This window comes from Pristis pectinata, chromosome 40, assembly GCF_009764475.1.
Source record: "Pristis pectinata isolate sPriPec2 chromosome 40, sPriPec2.1.pri, whole genome shotgun sequence".
NCBI lineage: Eukaryota > Metazoa > Chordata > Chondrichthyes > Rhinopristiformes > Pristidae > Pristis > Pristis pectinata.
Window position 1 is genome coordinate 4,757,686 of NC_067443.1, and position 19,550 is coordinate 4,777,235.

Genomic DNA, 19,550 nt, shown 5'->3' on the forward strand with positions numbered 1-19,550 from the left:
AGTATTGGGATCAATTACTTAGAAAGTAATAGCACATTCAAAAAATCATAATCTAATGAAATGGAGTCAGTGTAACTTCAAGAAGTGGGAGTCAAATTGATTATTTTTGAGGAAGCTTTGACCAGAGTAGGTAGAAGGGGACCAGTAGGTATATTGTATCTGAACTTAGTTATGAGATGCCTCATAAAAGGTTGTCACAAGTTCAGTGTGTTATTGGAGGAAATCGAGGGATTTGGAAGTCCTTGTGCATGGAATGGAACACAGAAAACTTCCATACAGATATGGAAAGTAATAGAAAAAGATAAAAGAACGTTTGCCCATACTTCAAGTGGGTTAGAGTGCAAATGTACAGTGTGTTAGTGCAATCCCATCGGGAGTACTGTGGACAATTTTGTATCCCTTATTTCATGAAAGATATTTCATTGGAGGCATTTCAAAGAAGGTTCACTAGGATGATCCAGGGTAAGGAGGGATTGTCCTCTGAAGAAAAGCCAAACAGGTTGGGTATCCACTCATTAGAATTTGAAAGAATCAGAGGTGATTTTTATTGAAGCGTAATATTCTAGACAGAGTAAATGTTAAGAGGATGTTTCCTCTTATGGGGGAATCCAGAACCAATGAACAAGGTCATAGAATAAGCAGGTACTCATTTAAGATTGAAATAGGAAGGATTCATTTTCTCAGAGGTTTGTGTGTCTTTGGAACTCTGTGTCATAGAGAGATGTCGACAGTGTTCGTGTATACTTATGGTTGAGAGAGATTTCTAATCAGTAGGGGAATCAGATTATGGGAAAGTGGAGTTATGGAATGTTGATCAGCTTGAAGGGCTGGTTTCACTGTCCCACACTTTGCTCTCCACAGGGAAAGCTCTCTCCATGACTCCCTGGTCTGCTCGTCTCTTCCCACCCACACCACCCCGAGCATTTTCCTCTGCAATTGTAGGAGTTGTAATACTTGTCCCTTCACCACCTCCCTCACCATTGTCCAGGGATCTAAGCACCCCTTTCTGGTGAGGTAGAGATACGTGTGCACCTCCAACCTGCTCTATTGCATTCAGTGCTTGTGATGTGGCCTCCTTTACATTAGTGAGACCAAGTGTAGACTAGATGACCATTTTTCAGAGCAACTGCTCTTTGTCAGCATTGGGCGTCTTGAGCTTCTGGCACATGTCACTTCAATTCCCCTTCTCACACTGACCTCTGTGTTCTATACCTTCTCCACAGCCATGGTGAAGCCAAAAGTAAACTAGAACAGCAACTTGTATTCTGCTCTGGTAGCCTACAACCCAATGGTATGAATGTTGAATTTTCCAATGTTGGATAATCACACCCACTTGTTCTTTTCCTGCTCCCACCATTCCACCCAGGGTCTCTCTACCTTCATTCATTCCCTCTCTTTGTTATCAAGACTCATTACCCTCTCCCAGCTAGTTCCATCTGCCCATCACTCACATTTTCTCTCATGGTTCACCTTTCCTATCACCTCTCTCTTACCTGGTTCCATCTGCTCATCATCCCTCCTTTTTATCTAGTTCCATCACCTACCAGCCTCTGGTTCTATCCTCCTCCTCTCCCACCTGGTTCCATTTAACCTTTTCCCCCCACTTAAGTTTCCACCTATCACCTACCAGACTCTGGAGATTGTTCTATTGTTCTGGTCAGAAAACAAAAACTGGAAATCTGAAACACAAAAGGAGAATACTGAAAATGCTCAGTTGCTTGGGCAGCAATCTGGAGAGAGAAGTAGAGTTAATATTCCACGTTGATGGATTGTTCTCAACTGTTCACGACAGACTGGGCAGTTACTGTGACATTGGCACTATTACTTTCACCATTTAAAAAGAATTGAGAGTTGAAAACCCACAATGATTTGACTTGCACAATTTGTGAAGTAAGACACCAGATTGTTGTGCTGTTTCAGAAGAATGCAAAGCTGACTTGTCCTGCGCTCCCCCTGACTGTGTTTCCAGTAACCAGTTATAACTGTGGTTGCTCTCTCACTCTCCAAACTTGGATAACTCTGGAAGTCTAAGTATAGAGCCTAGCAAAGTTGTACATTATTTTGCTCTTTTATTCAAACAACTCACACTTTTAAAGGGTCAGTTTTTCAAGCACTTTATTCCCAGTCATCTGGGTGACGCCAAATATTGATCCTTAAAGACTACAGATGCCATTTTAATCTTTGTTGCATTAGGCAGCCTGTTAAATGGGAGAACAATATTTTTTTTAAACTTTATTTACTGTGTAGTAACAGGCCCTTCCGGCCCAACGAGTCTGTGCCGCCCATTTTAAACCCATATTAACCTACCCGTACGCCTTTGGAATGTGGGAGGAAACCGGAGCACCCGGAGGAAACCCATGCAGACACGGGGAGAACGTACAAACTCCTTACAGACAGTGATGGGAATCGAACCCCAATCGCTGGTGCTGTAATAGCGTCGAGCTAACTGCTACGCTACCGTGCCGCCCGATTTTGTTTGTGAAATGTCAGTGCTATTGTAATTGCTGATCCCTAACTTCGCTGAAGTCTGCGCAATTGTCTGAGAATTAATATTCTTTGAGTGCAACTGTAAAGTGTTGCTTGTGGAATTGCTCTTCTACTCTTCTACAATGAACATGGAGATGGCTTTAGCACCCTGGGCCAGGAAGAAGATAAAACCTGCTCCTGATTGTGATCCAGTGACTTGTTAATATGTGAATATCAGGTTAGCTCGGGGATTGTTTAGGATGTGATGCCTGCCCTGATGTGCTCTCACTTGCTCTCTCAAACTTTGCACGTAAAGCAGGTATTAGGCCAAGCTGTCATGGGGTTGAGCAACCCTGTGAAACTAAATCCCAGTAAGAGCTGGGTCCTTTAGAAATCAAAAAATGGGACAATGTCATCGTTGAAATACAATACCTGTTTTGTGTCTCCTTCAGGTTGGTTCAGGGTGATCTCTGCTGGATAATGTGCTTTAGGTTTGTACAGAGGATTGCTGTACTTTTTTACATGTGTAGAAAGAACACTTTTTTTCCATTTATACTGTAGTTGACATAGCAGGAGATTTGCATCATGTATCTTGTAATGATGTCAGTTTCCCCTTGTCACCCCAGGGAGCTGAACTTGGGAAGTGGCACTTATATTGGTTTACTTTACTGACTTTGTTCATGAATTTTACAGTATTTAAAAAAAACTCTTGCTGTTTTAAATGTCCTGTACAGTGAAAAATGAAAGTTCTTCCTAGTTTCTCTGGTGTAGGTTCTCAGTTCTGCATTTTTTAAAGCAGTAACATTATTTGTGTTAAATACAAATTGTAGCCAGTTTTTTGTTTTCATTTGAAGAGAGAATGTTATAATGCAGACAATGATTTGTTTAGTGATTAATTGAGGCACTTGAACTTTGTGCAAGTTTTCCAAATTGCTTAAGTAACTTGCATCTCCTCACAAAAATACTCCTACATGTCTGAATTAACCAGCCTTAAGCAAATCTTCTGCAGTATTTTCACCAGAATTTCAGCAATGTGTAATGGTTGACATAGGAAAGTATTCTTTTTAGGCTATAAATAAGTTTCTGCAGGAGTTTGTACTTTCAAGCTTGGGCTATGTGGAGAGAATATTGTGGTGTTTTTCATTAGATTGACTCCATAAAGCACCTATAATTTGTATTTTATAGTGTCTTTAATACATTAATATGCTTAAAGGTTTTTGCAAAATCATAATTAGACAGAATTGAAAGGTTAATGAATGGATTTTAAGCAGCATTTTAAAGAATGAAGGGCAGATGTTTGCTGAGTGAATTCCAGAAATAAGGCCTAATGTCTGTGGATGGTGGAGCGAAGGTACTGAGGGATGTATTAAAGGCTAAACCCCAAGGAACATTTCTCAAAAGGCTGATGAATCTCATTGAACTCACAAAGAGCGGGCTGTGGGAGAGATTTGAAAGCCAAGGTAGGAATTTTAAAATTAAGATGTTAGTGGACTGGAAGTCAATTTAAAACCCTCTTTTTTTTTGTTTCAGGAATCCCTTCCTGAACTTTTCTTCACTGCAACTTCCTCCAATTCCATGTTCCAGCCTGTGCTCGTAGCACCATCCAAATAAAGTAGTTACTGCTTTGGTGATTATTCCTTTTTACGTAAAATGCTGAGTGACAATGGGGCTTGAAGATCACAAAGATGGGGGGAGAGAAGATAATGTCAATGATAAACACAGCCAAACACAGGAGCAAATTGGCCTGTAAAATATTTATTCATGGCTATCTTGTTTCTTCTGTTTCGTAATCTTTAACAATTACCATGGTCATGCTTAATGATTAAAGCTATTGATAGTGCATATATCCCAAAATTATGGTGGAAGTTTGGATTTCCTACTTTCCTTGCAGCAAGTTTATTCTAATGGCTCCTGTGAACATTTTTTGGTGTACTTGTATTCTTGTTTTCTTCTGCAAGCAAACATCGTTTGTTAACTTCACCTTACGATATAAAGCTAATGGAAATGTGTGTATTTATAACTTTTAGGTTAAACACGTTTTCTAATTCCCAAGATCATAGTCATGCAGCTTCTGTTACTTTGGGCTGGAGTTTAAGGTAGAAGTGAATTCTGTCTTTGGTACAGCTTTTAAAATGTCAGTTTTGAAAGCCTGTTGAATAAAAGGCTCTTGCTTGCTGGCTTTGGATGTATTGAATGTACTTCGTAGTGTTTTTTTTTGTCAGGATCTGAAATGAAATAGGTTTTGAAACTGTGAAGAATCACTTTCACTGATTTGCTTTTTGAAATACATCATCAATTGCAAACAAAATTTTGTGCGTGTAAGTGTCCTGTATCTCAGTGGTAAAGCAGTGTGTAAATAAACTGTACAGCTGGGGGAGTCTTAGATTTCCAGTGTTCTTAGTTGATTTCTCTCAAGTGCTGTATTTGCAACCGGCACCTTGAGTTAGTGGAACAAATATGCTGGAATTCTCACTCCAGTTTTTGAAGCAGTAATTGTCTTTCCTATGCGTATTAGTGTCGATGGGTATGTCGTTCCTTATGTAAAAATTGTTATTATTTATTAGAAATTTTCATTCCTGAGACTTGTACCATCACCTTTTTGCACAATTCCAATTCAAATGATGGCTGTAATCCAATACCTTATGTACTTGTGTTCCCCGTATTAGTCTTCTGAATTTAGATTCACTTAGTTGGTGTTTCTGTCCTTTGCTGCCCAGTGTTACCTCACCCAAAAGTATTTGATGTGTGATGAGGCAAAGTAGCCAATCTCTCCATAACCAGAACAAAGCATTTGGTGTAATAATAACACAGAGCACCTTTTATAGCAATACTTTTATCATTGTCTTTTCTGAACACAAGAACAAGTTTTATGTACTTCACCCACTTCACTGTATGCTTACAGTCATTTAATCCAAACAATTTGGAGTCTAATTATTTAAGTAGTTGTACTGTCTCTCTGGATAGTACAATTTTCAATGCTGGGATTTGCCCATTGTTTAAAACCTCCTTTATAACCCTGATGCTGGATTTCTACATAGAGTTTGGGTCAGCTACACAACAGAATTTATCAATAGGAACATTTGGGAATTCAGAATTATTTAATCTTGCAACAAAGTGGCATTTGAGAATGCTCTTAGTACAGGATGAACATGGAAAGAGGAGGCTATTTAATTCCAGCTTGTTCCACCATTCAAGTTTCCAAATTTTTGCCAGCCTAGTTTCACTCCTGAAAGGAAAACAAATAAAAATGCAAATGCTGGAATCTGAAACAAAAATAAAACTGCTGGAAAAACTCAGTCATGTAGCATCTGTGGAAAGAAACCAGTTTTGGATCAGGGTCAGGTACCCCTCTTCAGAACTCCTGACGGCAAATTCTAATTTTAAGACTCTACCCCCTTTTGACCAAGATTGTCTCAACCAGCAGATAATACAGGGCTGCTTCTGCATTGTAAAACTAACTTGAGTTTATAAGAGTTATGCATGACATTCTGTTTAAACCTTTTCAATTGACCCCGAATACTCCACAGGGATTCCACTGCATCTTCATTGGGAGATGATCGATTTATGAATTTCCCAGTTATGGTCCATGAACCTACAAACACTACCTTGTTGTTCCTCTTTTGCACTATTTATATATTTTTGTAACTTGTAGTAATTTTTATGTCTTTGTCTTGCACTGTTCTGCTGCTGCAAAACGGCAAAATTTCACAACATGTCAGTGATAATAAACCTGATTCTGTTTTTAAAAAAAAAATTGATCTTGTGGGGATCATTTTTTTTCCCAATGTGGCAATAGTTTGATTAAAAGTAATTACTTGCAAGTACAGATAAAACTCTTCAGTGATAATTGTGAACACTGAAACAGATTTTAAGCCATATTACTTATTCTAATATAGGGTGGAGGTCCCACATGCCAACAGTTTTTAAAGGGATTGAGTTCTACCAGTGTATCCTAGTCCTAGCTAGTACTTGCCTCTTTTCCATGAGAGTGAAAAGAGAGGTTGGCCTCAACCAGTATTGGTCCCTAATCTAAAGCTGAGAGGTTAGTTTCCAACTCGCTTCCTTATTACTCTTGCAGGCAGATTTGTGGTTGTGTTTTTGTGATAAAGCAGCCATGTTTCTATCATAAATTTACATTAAGATTTCACCCTAAAGTAAGCTATATGATATGAAAAACATCTCTTCGCCCCCCCCCCGAGCCTCCAATAGATCTGACCACATTGTCATTGTTCTTTATAAATATATTCACTGCAGCTGTCTTCTGCCTATGTAAAGATTTTCCTATCTCTTGGTTGCAAAGTAACAAATATATGCCTACAGCTGTTCTGTCACTAAAAACATTTTCCTATCATGTATATACCTATAATTTGCTGCCTTTTTTCCTGTTTCAGCATTTAAAACTTTGCCACTTTTGTTTTAGACTTTCTTCCCAGCAATCCTTTCAGCTACCTCCACTTTTTTAGTTAGAAGATTTTATGTTCTGTTGTATTTTATTCGTACACAAATATGGGGCAGAATGCCTAAGTCGGGGAAAGCATATTCAAAAAAAAATACTTGATTTGACCTGTATGAGAGGCCAAGATTCCCAAAGTCAAAAGGTATGTTTTCAAGGAATTTGAACTTTACACTCAGTTGGAGATGCATCTAATGTGTAACTTGAGGTCTCTTTTAGAAGGCACTGGCAGGGAATTTAATGCCCACGTATCCAGGATCAGGAACCCATGATTTTAGTAATTTGGTAACCAACATCAGTGGAAAAATCACTGGTCAAATCTTACCTTATATTTTCTGTGATGATATGCCTGTAAGGTAACCATTTCTGGTGCTTATAAGTATGTTTAAAGATGAAACTCAAGCCATAGATTATAAATGCATAAGTAAAATACTGTAGATGCTGAAAATCTGAAATAAAACAATGCTAGAAATACTCTGTAATCTGGGGTGAAGCAAGCTTCCTGGCTAAAGAAATGGTATGAATGTAGAGATGACAGAAAGAGTTCATCTTCACTTTGGCCTTGAATTAATATGATACTGAATTTGGACAAAACCTTTTTGCCTCATAAGTCATGGGTGTGAGACTTGGTATCATGGATATTTTTGATACAGAGATGATTTAAAAGGAAGCTGGACAAATACACAAGGAACATAAATATTGGCTTTTTCAGTCGAATCACCAATTTTTGTTTAAGTTGTGTGTAATTTTACATCATCTTGCTACTCACAATTAGTTAGCTGCATTTAGTCCTTTTTGTTTGATTTGTAGGATCAAAACTTTTAGTATCCAACTTGCCTGATTAATGTTTTAAGAGCAGAAAAGCGGCCAGGATTTTTTTTTCTACATGGTTGCTATGAAGTGAATTCTCCTGGAATTGAGTCTGCAGAAGATGCAGATTTGGTTTAGTTGGAACGCAGCAGCAGCTTGCTTTTCTTCAACTGCACAAGAGATTATTTACTCAAGTGACCACTTGAGAGATCATTTGGAGACTACCATTCATTTCTGTTTAATAGACAGTGCCTTCATGGCTAGAGGATGAACAGAGGTGGTTTTATTTTTGCAACAATGACATTTGTATGTAAGGTTTGATTGTGTAGTAAGGTGTCAAAAAGCAAAAAGTCAATGTCAGTCAGTATAAGGAAACCCAAATTAGAAATGGAGATAGGAGTGAAATACTGTGGAAGAAAAGGGGTTTCCCCCTCTTATCTTGGATCATAAAAGGATGACCTTAGAATTTACCCTTTGTTAATTTTCATCTGTCATAACTCTGCCTTTTTTTGCTAATTCACTTTTTGAATTCTTTTGGAGGCCCAGATGGATAACATCCAGTAATATACTCCATTATCCTTTGGCTTTCTGTTGGCTCAAGGCTCAGTTACCCTGTCCCTCTAATTGCCTGCCCACATTCCAAACACCAGTGATATGGAGGTTTGTAATGTGTATCTTGTTCTTGCATTTCAAAGCAAGTTTAATGATTAATTGCTAAAGTACTGAACAAAGTTGAAGTTTCTATTTTTACAGATTACCTGCTGGTTGATTAAATGAGGCTGTTGTTTGCTGTTGCACTAATACATTGAAGTTTTCCATGGGCATGTTAAAAGTGGATGTAATGAAAATAGCAAGAAATATTTGGAATTCAGTGCCTTGATTGACCTTGACTGATTGTTTTGATTGAGTTCTCCAGGTCATTAACTATTTTTGTTTTGTTTCAGGAGTTGAGAGTCTGACCTTAGGCAGAAAATGGATGGCCATGTTGAACAAAACCCAGTGGACAAGCAGGCACCTGTGGACTACGGAGTCCAAATACGATTCATAGATGACCTCCAGGGCAACAATAAAATCAAGAAACCCAAGAAGAATTTGGCCAAATCAGGATCCTATGGTGTTGTGGTGAGAGTCCAGGGGATTTCTGGACAGCCATTTGTGGTATTGAATAACAGTGATGGAGCACCATCAGCGCCTGGGGCATCAGGCAGAATGGATTATATTAAAGGTGGTATCCATGAAGAGAACAGCAATGCTATACCTGGCACACAGATGCAGAGCACACGCACAAAAGCAACTGAGTTTGAAGTGCCAGAAAACCCTTATGGAGACACTGTCTCAGTGCAGCCACATTCTCGCAGTGATTCCCAGTGTACTAGCTCTGATGAGGAGACTGGATCCAAATGTTATGAAAAAGTTTATGATTCAAAAATATATATGCAAAATAACAAAAACTCCCTTCCATACTCAAATGATGAGGGCCACCTGTCCTTGCCGCGTAGGAAGCCTATGCACCATGAGGAGCACCTGAGAAAGTTTCATTCTCATGGATCATTGCTCATTTCCGATGAATTAGAGTTTTCCAAAGAACCTGGCCCAAACTACCAGTTTTTGCCTGAAGAAAGACCAGGCTTTAGGACACCAAGCCCTGCTACTTCAGCTAACAGTGAGAGATCAGTTAGCAGTCTGAAAGGAAAAAGTCATGGAAACTCAAATCATAGGCACCTGGAAAAACCATGGCCTAATACTGTATTTAATTCCACAAATATGTCAAAGCCAATGGCTAAAGCTTACTCTGTTACTGATATTCCGTTGGAGTCCAATGATGTTAATGCAATAGACACCAAACCTCTTTCTTCTGTGGATACCCTCATCAGTAAATTTGATGGCAAAGGAGGGCAACGTACAGGAAGAACAGTGCGGCGTAATCGGATTTCCCCTGAAGACCGCAGGCGTTCACAGAGCCTTGATAGAGAGTCCTACCCCTCCAGCACTGGGCTACAATTGAAGAGAGAAGTTGAGACTTACAATAGGTCTGAGACCAGCGCTGGCCAAAAGCCTTTTCGATCCAGTGACATAATGGATGTTGGTAAAGACATCGAACCTGCTAGGATCTTTGAGACAAAGCCTTCAGCAGTTATGAAGGAGTCTTCCTCTCCAATCCAATTCACATCTCGATCTTCTAGTGCAGTTAAAGGATATACAACAGGATTTCGGAACAAACCTGACAAGGAGTCGGGGTGCTATCCTACTTTCAATACATCCAGCATCCCCAGGAAATGGAATCAGAAACAAATGGAAATGGAACCCATAGTGGAGAAGAATCAAAAGGCTGCAGTCTTTACTGAGCAGGATATAGAGGTAGAAAAGTTTACATATTCCTTTTGTTTTTTAATAAGTATTTTGAACCATATTGTAGAGAACTTATGATTTTTAACAATGCATCCAGTGAAAGTTGGCATTGTTGCATAGTTCAATGATTGTTTATGGCATAGTGCCTGACTGTTCTAATGGAATGACAAGATATTTACTTGCGAGTGCTGGGTTAAAGGTCTGAGCTCTCCAATTCTTCAAGTACATGAATGCTATTTCAAATGTATGCCTCATTCTCACTTGCATTTTCTCATGCTCCCTATGTGTATATTGTGCTCTGTCTTCCTCTGAGCCTGTGGTTTTATTTAAATTGGCCCTTTCATTTACTGAAAAACTATTTTCTTATAGCATCATCTTGGCTTGTTTCACCATAGAGCAGCGGGAGAGCAAGTAGTTTTCCCCATCAGAGAGTAAGTGGTTCCCCATCAGACACCAAATTATACACTACAAGTTTCCACAAGTAGCAGTAAGATGATCAGATCATCTTTTTCCTGATATTGGTTCAAAATATTGCAATGGAATCTTTTTGAGAGAACAGATGGAGCCTTGATTTAATACATATCGATAACTTTTGGATATATGTATTGTTCCAATATCACACTAGAGGTTGAAGCTAGATTGTATTGTTTTCCAAAAGTGGCAAAGACTTGCAGCTGAGACTTGCACAAGGCCACAAAAAATCGGCACCCTCTGATCTATAACTAGTGAAGTATAAACTGTAATTTGGTTATAGTTCTCCAAAGTATTTATGGGTTTTAAACTAGAACTGTGCAGTTGTTATCAACTTCCCTGTTCCAAAGTTAATGTTTTACTCCCTATTTACTCTGTTTATCCAACTTCAACCCATTGGTGTAGTTTAGGGGGAAATGTCACAGTCAACTTTGCCCTTTCACACCCTGCTTTCATTGTATAGCTTCGTTCTGCATTCCTACAACAGCCTAAAATTTCAACTGCTGACAGTTGCACAAATTGCTCACTCAGAGGAGTGCAATGGTTGGAATTGGTCAGGGACAATTTGTGGTTCTGAAGGAAATGGGTGATATTTGATTGGCTGAGGCAAAGAGGTCATGCTGAAGATGTATAAGATGCCATGGCTAGAGTGCTGCATACAGTTCAGTCGCTATTGTAAGAAAGTGAGTGTGTACGGAGGAGATTTATGAGGAATTTGCTAGCGCTGGGGAATATTAGATACAAGGAGAGATCAGTTAGGTTGGGGTTGCTTACTTTGGAACAATGGAGATTGAGAGGAGTTCTAATTGAGGTGTACAATTATGAAATTGAATAGAAAGGGCATATCTTCAGGCAGACAAGTTAATAATTGGAGCACATGAAATCAAGTTAAATGGTGTAAGGACTGGAAGCAGATTGAACAGTTTAGTTCACTCAACAAAAATGAGAATGTGGAATTCACTGCTTGAAAGATGGAGCCAGAAGTCCTTGCCACATTTTAAAATGTGCCTAGATGATTATCTGTAGAACCAGACTGTACACCAACAGCTGGAAAATGGTATTAATCTAAATTCAAAGAAATGCAATCCTTGTTTACATTGTCTCATTTTGTAATTTAATTTTTAAGGTCCAGGCATGATTATGATAAATTTTGTGCTGCACTTCCTCAAGGCCAGTCTGCTGCTCCTAAGGAGGATACCCAGACTGTTCACGCACTCCACTTGTGGTCCAGCCAGGGTTTTGTTTCAATGTAGCAAAACTTCTGTCTCCTTGTATTCCGGTCCTTTTAGATGCAAGAGCCATCATTCTGTTAGCCTTGGGTATTTCTAGGTCTCAGACGGCATTGATTCATTCAGTGTACGCCATCCTCAGAAGGCCCCTCTGTCAGCAGTCCTCCGCCTCTGCTAGATCCTGTGGTATATGTATGAAATTGGTCAATTAATGGCTAATTAATGCACTGATAAGTGCTTTTGGGATAGGTAGTGGGATGACTTGGGCATTTTTCTATTTACTTAATTTTTCAGTAAATGGTAATGTTTGAAATTCTAAGCACAAGATTCAATCACAAGGATTACCTGTAAAATCCTCTTTTGGTCGAAAGTGAATGTTCCCAGAGACATTGAAAATGGTACATTATCGACTCCATAGCCATTTGAGGATTAGGCCATATGTAAAATCTTGTAAGATTTCTGTGGTCAATCATGTAAAGTCAGGAGCTCAGCCATACCTGTAATACATGTACATTTTGCAGTGACACACAGCTGTTCTTCATCCATCAATACAGAAACCAGCAGTCAGTCTGTGTGTGTGTGTGTGTCTTTTTCTCTCTCTCCCCCTCTCTCCCCCCCCCCCCCCCCCCCCTCAAAACATGCCCCAGTTATAGTCTTGCTGTCTTGTAGATAACACCACACACACTACTACTCTACTGTCCAGGTGCCTTAAAGGGACATTCACCAAGTAGCAACCTGGCTCGTAACACTTGTTTCTTGACACACAATCTTTCTTATTCCCTTCTTCACTAAGTTGCTCATATTATCCTTGCAGTCACAACATCCTCCCTGCCTTACAATCCACTCCCCACCTTCCTCCTACCATCTGAACTTCTCAAAGTGATTGGGTTGAAACTTTTCAATGTAATGGAATATTGATAGGCTTCAGCTGCAGATGGCAGCACAGATGAGCTAATAGTTTCCTTGCACACGTGTCTGTGGCTTTCAGCTTCGATGACTGGGTAAAGCGCACACAAAAAAACCCACCTTTCCTTGGTCCAAAGGTGCAAGAGTTCTTTGCATTGAATGTTATGACATCAGTTAACTCAATAAATATTGGAAAATGCTTTCTATTCCAGCCATCTGAATAACTGAAATGTATGCATCATTTGATGAAAGGTCTTTTCTTTCTTGCATATTTTGTATATATTTCACTTACTCTCTATTTATTAGTTCCATGCTGTAATTAATATTTCAGAGAAAAAAAACTTGCATCTCTTTTGCACCTTTTCACAACCATCAGATGTCCCCCAACTCTTTTTGTAGCCAGGTTTGTGCTGAAGTTTAATCTGTCTTGTAATACAAGAAATGTAGCAGCAAATTTGTATGCAGCAAGCTTCCACAAGCAGTAATCTGATGACCAGATACTCAGTGTTAAGTGATGTTGATTTGAGGAATAAATGTTGGCCAAGACATTCTGCTAAACTCTGTGATGTAGTACCATAGGTTGATACTTGGTTTAATGTCTCATTTGAAACCTCTTACTATTGTATTGCACTGGATTGTAGGCCTGGATTTCTGTGCTCAAGCCTTTGCAATGGAACTTGAACTCCAAACTCCTCACTCAGAGGCAAGAGTATTTTAATCTGCACCTGACCATAGATGAAAACAGCCTTTGACTGCAATGAGATAATGTGTCTAAATCCTTCGCTTGTTTCATAAGATTGAGAGGCTGTAGTTATAGAGGAAATTGATAAAGAGACAATTTTTACATATTTATCTTTGTATCTATATTTATTTAATATCCTGTTCCATAATTTTAAGGATTGTGGTTCAGTTTGTGGAAATGTGAATGTGCAGAGTCTTGAATTATCTTTTTAAATTCTTATTTGTTTTCACAGTTAAAATGCACTCCTGACCTTTTGAAGGACCAGAAAGCACATTCTCCTGCCAGCGAGGAGCTTACAAAGCAGTTAATATTCAGTCTACTAAAGGAAGGGTAAGTTCGTGGTATCAGAAATGCAAGGTTAGATCCATCGAGAATTGAGCTGATTAGTGGCCTTGAAGGGTTGTGAAGGGGAGGACGTGGTGTTTTCACTTATGGACATGAAACCAGAGGCTATCAATATAAGGCAGTCAACAGGAGAGTTTAGGAGAAAGATCAGTTTCGAGAAGCTTGAACTCCCACAGAAAGTGGTTGAGTTGATGGCATGGGTGTGTTTATGGGGAAGTTGGATTAATGCATGAAAGAGAAGTGAAGAGGGTTGTTCTGATAGTGGGAAATGAGGAAGGAGGCTCAACTAGAGCTTAAACACGGACATGTTTCAACTCTGTGATCTGACTCTGTACATCTTGTGTAGTTCTGTGTAAAGTAAACATTCAGGCTATATCTTCCCTTCCTATGTTTCCAATGTTCTGAGTTTCTGATGATTCCATCATTCATGGCAATCCCATCCTTGCCCAATTCTCCTTGAGTGAATCTAAACTTCAGATCTCTACCCACATGCAGCAAATCAGTCTCCAGTTATAGAAACCACCCGAGTTTCATTTCCGTTGATTTCTATGGCAGGTGAGCAGCCGGCTTGCAACTAAGCACCAAGTCGAACGTTGACCACTAAACTCGGCAGAGTTATTGGAGAGCAAAGGACATCACAACCGGACATGTTTTGCTCTTTGTAGATGTCAACATGCATGCTCTTCCCAATAATAATGATGTCATTAAATATCATTCAAGTAATGAACTGTTTTATTTTAACTTTTTATGGTCTAGGCAGCAGCCCGTTGTAATTTCCCACCTGATGGCTCAGCTCAGATTATAGTGCAGTTGATGATTAGGATTGTGCTTGACAGAACTTTCTTTCCTCCCACCTATGAGTTCCAAACTTTTTTGCTGGATAATAACTCTCTGATCCAGTGACAGTGCAAGTACACACATTCTCGCCATAACGTGAGGAAAAATTGAAAATCCTGTACACAGCTCTGTTCCATTCAAGTTAAGTTTTTTACTTGCATTGCCTGTTAAATTATTTTTCCTAACACTATGATGTTCATTTCTAGGAGCATTGAAAGTGACGGTTTCTTGAAGAAGAAAGCAAACCTTGTATTTGACAAACTCCAAGGCACCAAAGTAAGGGGCAGTTTTGGTTTAGTCTCTTTTAATTTTTCTTGAATTACAGTTAATTTTATCATATTGAAGGCCTCTGTCAGCCCCAATGATCTGTCTCAACTGGACAATTTCCATGGGACCAATGCTTCATTTGCCCTTTCAAAAAATATGTAAGAAATCTCATGGCACTACTTTGAAGAGTTATCACGGTGTCCTAGCCATTATTCTAAGTCAACATCTAAAAGCTGTTTATTACCACATAGTTTCGTGTAAATTGCCTGCTCCATTTCCTATTCTGCAAAACTGAACACACTTCAACTATACTTCAGCAGCTGTTAAGGGTGTTGAGGCCACAGAAGGCACCCTGTAAATCCAAGTGTGTATCCTTAGATCTGTGTTTAAATTATTTTTCAGCTGCTGATATTAATGAGCCTGGGTTTACCTGTAAACTCTTCCTCTTCTATGTATCCTTGATGTGTTGCATGATTTTCCTCTTAGGATCTCAAAATAATTAAACTCATTTGTGTTTTCCATTTTTCTTGCTGGTTAATAAAGAAGTTCTTGGCGTCTCCAAATTACAGGCTTGTTCATGATTCCCTTTCTGGCGGGGGGTGGGGGTGGAACTCAGTAGTTCTGAGTTTACAATATTATCTATTTTTATTCATTGAAATTAAGAATTATTCCATATGTGTAGTGGTAACACAGTGGCACAGCAATTAGAACTGCTGCCTCGCATTTGACCTTGGTTGCTCACGTTTTTGTGTGTCCTCCCTGTGACTGTGGATTTCCTCCAGGTGCCACAAAGTAGTTGGTAATTTAATTGGCCATTTTAAATTACCTCACTTGTGTAGATGGGTGGTAGAATCTGCAAGGAGTTGATGGAAATGTGGGGAGAATAAAAATAGGATCAGTGTAAATGGGTGCTTGATGGTCAGTGTGGACTTGATGGACCAAAGAACCTGTTTTCATGTTGAAAACAGGCTTATGGACTTTGACTGTCTTTATACTCCCTGGAGTATAATCTTACTCAGTTATTTTCTTCACTGATGACAGTGCTGTAATCATCACAAGATGGGACACCTTAATCCATATACCACCACCATGATACTGCTTTGATAGTCTGTAATTTAGATCTTTGCTTTACCTAACTTGCTTTTTTTTCCACATTCAGTATGCAGAATTATCACCTGATCTTGGGAATGTCGCTGTTCAGAAGAATGATCTGGAGAAGAAGGTAGTAGAACTGCAGCAAAAACTGGAAGAAGAATTAACGGTAAACACTCTACACTTTACAATCATGTGATTTGAGTTTTCATTGTGTATTGATATAGGAGTGCTATGTCATCTCAATTATCCCAGGCTGTGTCTACTGGTACCCCCTAGTGTTACCCTGCAGAGTCCTGATTTGTTACAATGCTCTTGGTCCTGGACTCTGAACACTCACAGGTACACACCCCACCCTACTTTTTTCAAAAAAAAATCAAAAAGACATCAGTGTACACCCTCTGTGGCAGAAACCTGGTGGGAACCCCTGCCCTCTGGGATTCCAGCACCAATGAAACAGTAATTTCCTGACCACAATATTTCGTGCGGAGGGAACCACCACAGCAATGTTAAAAAGCTATCTGTGAGGGCTGGTGTTGGGAGAGAATGGTGCAATAGCTCTGGGCTCAGCAGTGTATCCTGGCCAGCCTGCTGAATGTGGACCAATGCTGGGTACTAGCAGCGGTCGTTTCACGTGTTGGCAGACCGCCCGGATCCTATGCTCACTCTTATTGCCTCTTATTGGATGTAATGTAAGCTGCTGCATCCCCCACTCTGTTTAGCTGCCCCACATCTCAGTGCTGATTGCTGTTCTCACAGTGCAGCCATTGCCTTGGGGTAATCAGATTTCTCTTCTGTTCCTGCGGGTGGGATAGCAGAGGGCTGGGCTTTGAAGCAGATTGTTAGCACCTTGGTGGTGAGAAAAATTTAGTGGAGGTAAAACAAAAATAATTACACAAAGCAAATTGTCTGAATGGAATTATTTTTTCCTGTGGTGTATTGAAGTATAAGTAGCCTTTGCCATTTGCCACATGTAGTTCTCCTCCAGTCATGGACTTCACTGTATTCCAAACACAGTGGCTGTGGTACCAGACGTAACCTGGTGTTTTGAAGTTCAGATCCCATTACTGCAAGCTCTGCAGCTGAATTTGCTAAACCTTGTAATTTTGCATCTCTTGAGAAAAATTTAAGAAGCCCTAGTGGTTAACTAATATGCTTTAGAGAGCAACCAGCCACCTCTGTCCATTGGTGGTTTGCATATAACTCTTGTCCACCATATTTGGGACAGTAAGTTGGGTTGTTAAATTGCTTGTAAGAGTGTTAACCCGATTTTGAAGTCCCACTTCTGTCTGCTGTAAAATCACACAGTGCCACAGGTTAATTCAAACGCGGTTATTTAGCAATATATCGCTAGGGAGAAATCTGCTTACGCTCAGGTAGAGTTCGCAGCGGAGTTCTCCGAGGTACAGAGGGGGCAGACAGTAATTTGTACAAACATTGTCACGCACACTTTAATGAGCCAGGCGCCACGGTTCTGGGTTGAGCAGCAAAGAAACAAAGGACAACTGCAGAGAAACAGAACAGCATCGCACCCAAGGTTCAGTTAATTGGTTTGCAATCAAGATACACAAAGACAGGTATCACGTTCATTGTTTGGGACGCCTTCTCATTTCCCGTTAAGTGCAACCATCATCCTTAAAGTTTAATTTGATTGCAAGCCAATTCAGTCCCGGACACAGCAATTATCACTCAGCACCCAGCCCAGAAAAAGTGGTTTTGCTGCTCTGGCCTGCCAACCACCTTTTTAATCAGTATTTTGTGTAGCCACAGTTCTCAGCAGTTATAAGATATGAATACAGTTAGAGTTTATTAATCCTTTACTTCCTCAAGAGTATTGGGGATCTCTTATTCTTCAGTAACCAGGAGTGGACAATAAAATTAGCCTCTCCTGGACATCCCAGGAATGTTTTGTTTTTAGTCAAAAATGGCTGTCCAATATTGCTGTACAGGAGTGAGATGGATTGGCTGGTTGAGTGGCATTGCAACAACAACCTTGCACTCAACGTCAGCAAGACCAAGGAATTGATTGTGGACTTCAGGAAGGGGAAGTCGGGAAGACACACACAATTCCTCATTGAGGGGTCGGCACTGGAAAGGGTGAGAGGCTTCAAGTTCCTGGGCACAACACATTGATGCAATCACGAAGAAGGCATGCCAGCGGCTCTACATCTAATGAAAATTGAGGGGATTCAGTATGTGACCAAAGACTGTTGCAAATTTATACAGATGTACGGTGGAGAGCATCCTGACTGCATCATTGCCTGATATGGAGGCTCCAATCTGCAGGATCACAAGAGGCTGCAGAGGGTTGTAGACTCAGCCAGCTCCATCACAGGCACAACCCTCCCCACCATCGAGGATATCTTCAAGAAGCGGTGCCTCATGAAGGTGGCGTCCATCATTAAAGACCCTTGCCATCCAGGACATAACCTCTTCACATTCCTATCATCGGGGAGGAGGTCCAGAAGCCTGAAGACCACACTTAACGTCTTAGGAGCAGCTCCTTCCCCTCTGCCATCAGATTTCTAAATGGTTCATGAACACTACCTCGTTATTCCTCTTTGCCACTATTTATTTATTTATTTATTTATTTATAACATAGTAATTTTTATATCTTGCACTGTGCTGCTGGAAAACAACTGATTTCATAACATACATCAGTGATAATAAATCTGATTCTGATTGCTGATAGTTTTGCGTTCCATTTCCACTGCCTAATGTGTTACTCCATTGCTCTATTATTACTCTATTGGTACAGAAGTCTAAAGTCCCACACCACCAGGTTCAAGAACAGCTGCTTCCCTTCAACCATTCAGTTTTTGAAGCAACCGGCAAAACCCTAATCACTACCTCAGTATAGCACCGTGATCACTTTGCACTAAAATGACTTTTTTTTTTGTTCTAATTGTGTTCTTTCTGATTTATATTTTTCTTGTGAATGCTGCTTGTATGATGCTGTGTGCCTGTGATGCCGCTGTAAGTTTTTCATTGTACCTGTGCATATGTGTACTTGTGCCTATGCCACTGCATCACCTAGTGGCAACCTACTAAATTGCAACAGAAGAATGAAGGTACTGCATTTTTTTGAGAAAAAGAATCTTGTTTAATGTACCTTACCTAATTGTAGGGTATCTCTAAGGGCTTTACAGTCTATTTAAAAACTTTTTGTAAGAAAGCCACTTGTTGCGTAGGAAATGTAACAGCAATTCATGAATAGCAAGCTCCCACAAACTGGATTAGTTGAGGGATAAGTGTTGGCCAGGTCACTGATGGTAACTCCAAAGTTGTGCCAAGATGCCTTTCACCTGAGCAGGCAGATAGGGCTTCATATTTTATCTGAAAGACAGCACCTCTGACAGTACAGCTTTCCTTCCCACCTGCACTGGAGTTGTTGATGTGAAGTGGCCTAGATTACAACTGTCTGATTCAGACGTGAAAGTGACTTTGCTAGCAGCGAGCCTAACCAAAAGGATGTTTTTTTAAACTTGTGTCTAGAAAAGATGTTCAAAGCAATAAATGTCCGTTTTTATATTCATTGTACTTAATGACAACACTTGTCAAGTCAATGATGTTACGGACTCAG

At 39.9% G+C, this 19,550-nt stretch overlaps 2 protein-coding genes across 12 annotated transcripts in view; one reads left to right on the forward strand and one right to left on the reverse strand.

The window, feature by feature from the left end:
* pi4kb (phosphatidylinositol 4-kinase, catalytic, beta) overlaps nt 1-19,550 on the reverse strand; it is a 599,336-nt gene that overhangs the window by 498,886 nt on the left and 80,900 nt on the right. The window lies entirely within an intron of this gene.
* cgnb (cingulin b) overlaps nt 1-19,550 on the forward strand; it is a 106,206-nt gene that overhangs the window by 23,622 nt on the left and 63,034 nt on the right. For 4 of the 11 annotated variants that reach the window (XM_052045811.1, XM_052045820.1, XM_052045821.1 and 1 more), the window contains exons 2-5: nt 8,674-10,087; nt 13,659-13,756; nt 14,815-14,884; nt 16,035-16,136. In XM_052045811.1, coding sequence (XP_051901771.1) covers nt 8,702-10,087; nt 13,659-13,756; nt 14,815-14,884; nt 16,035-16,136 — 1,656 coding nt within the window. In that variant the 5' untranslated portion in view covers nt 8,674-8,701. Of the gene's footprint in view, nt 1-3,996; nt 4,094-8,347; nt 8,390-8,524; nt 8,568-8,673; nt 10,088-13,658; nt 13,757-14,814; nt 14,885-16,034; nt 16,137-19,550 lie in introns of those variants that run through there. The other 7 variants (XM_052045815.1, XM_052045812.1, XM_052045823.1 and 4 more) reach the window with 4 other exon arrangements.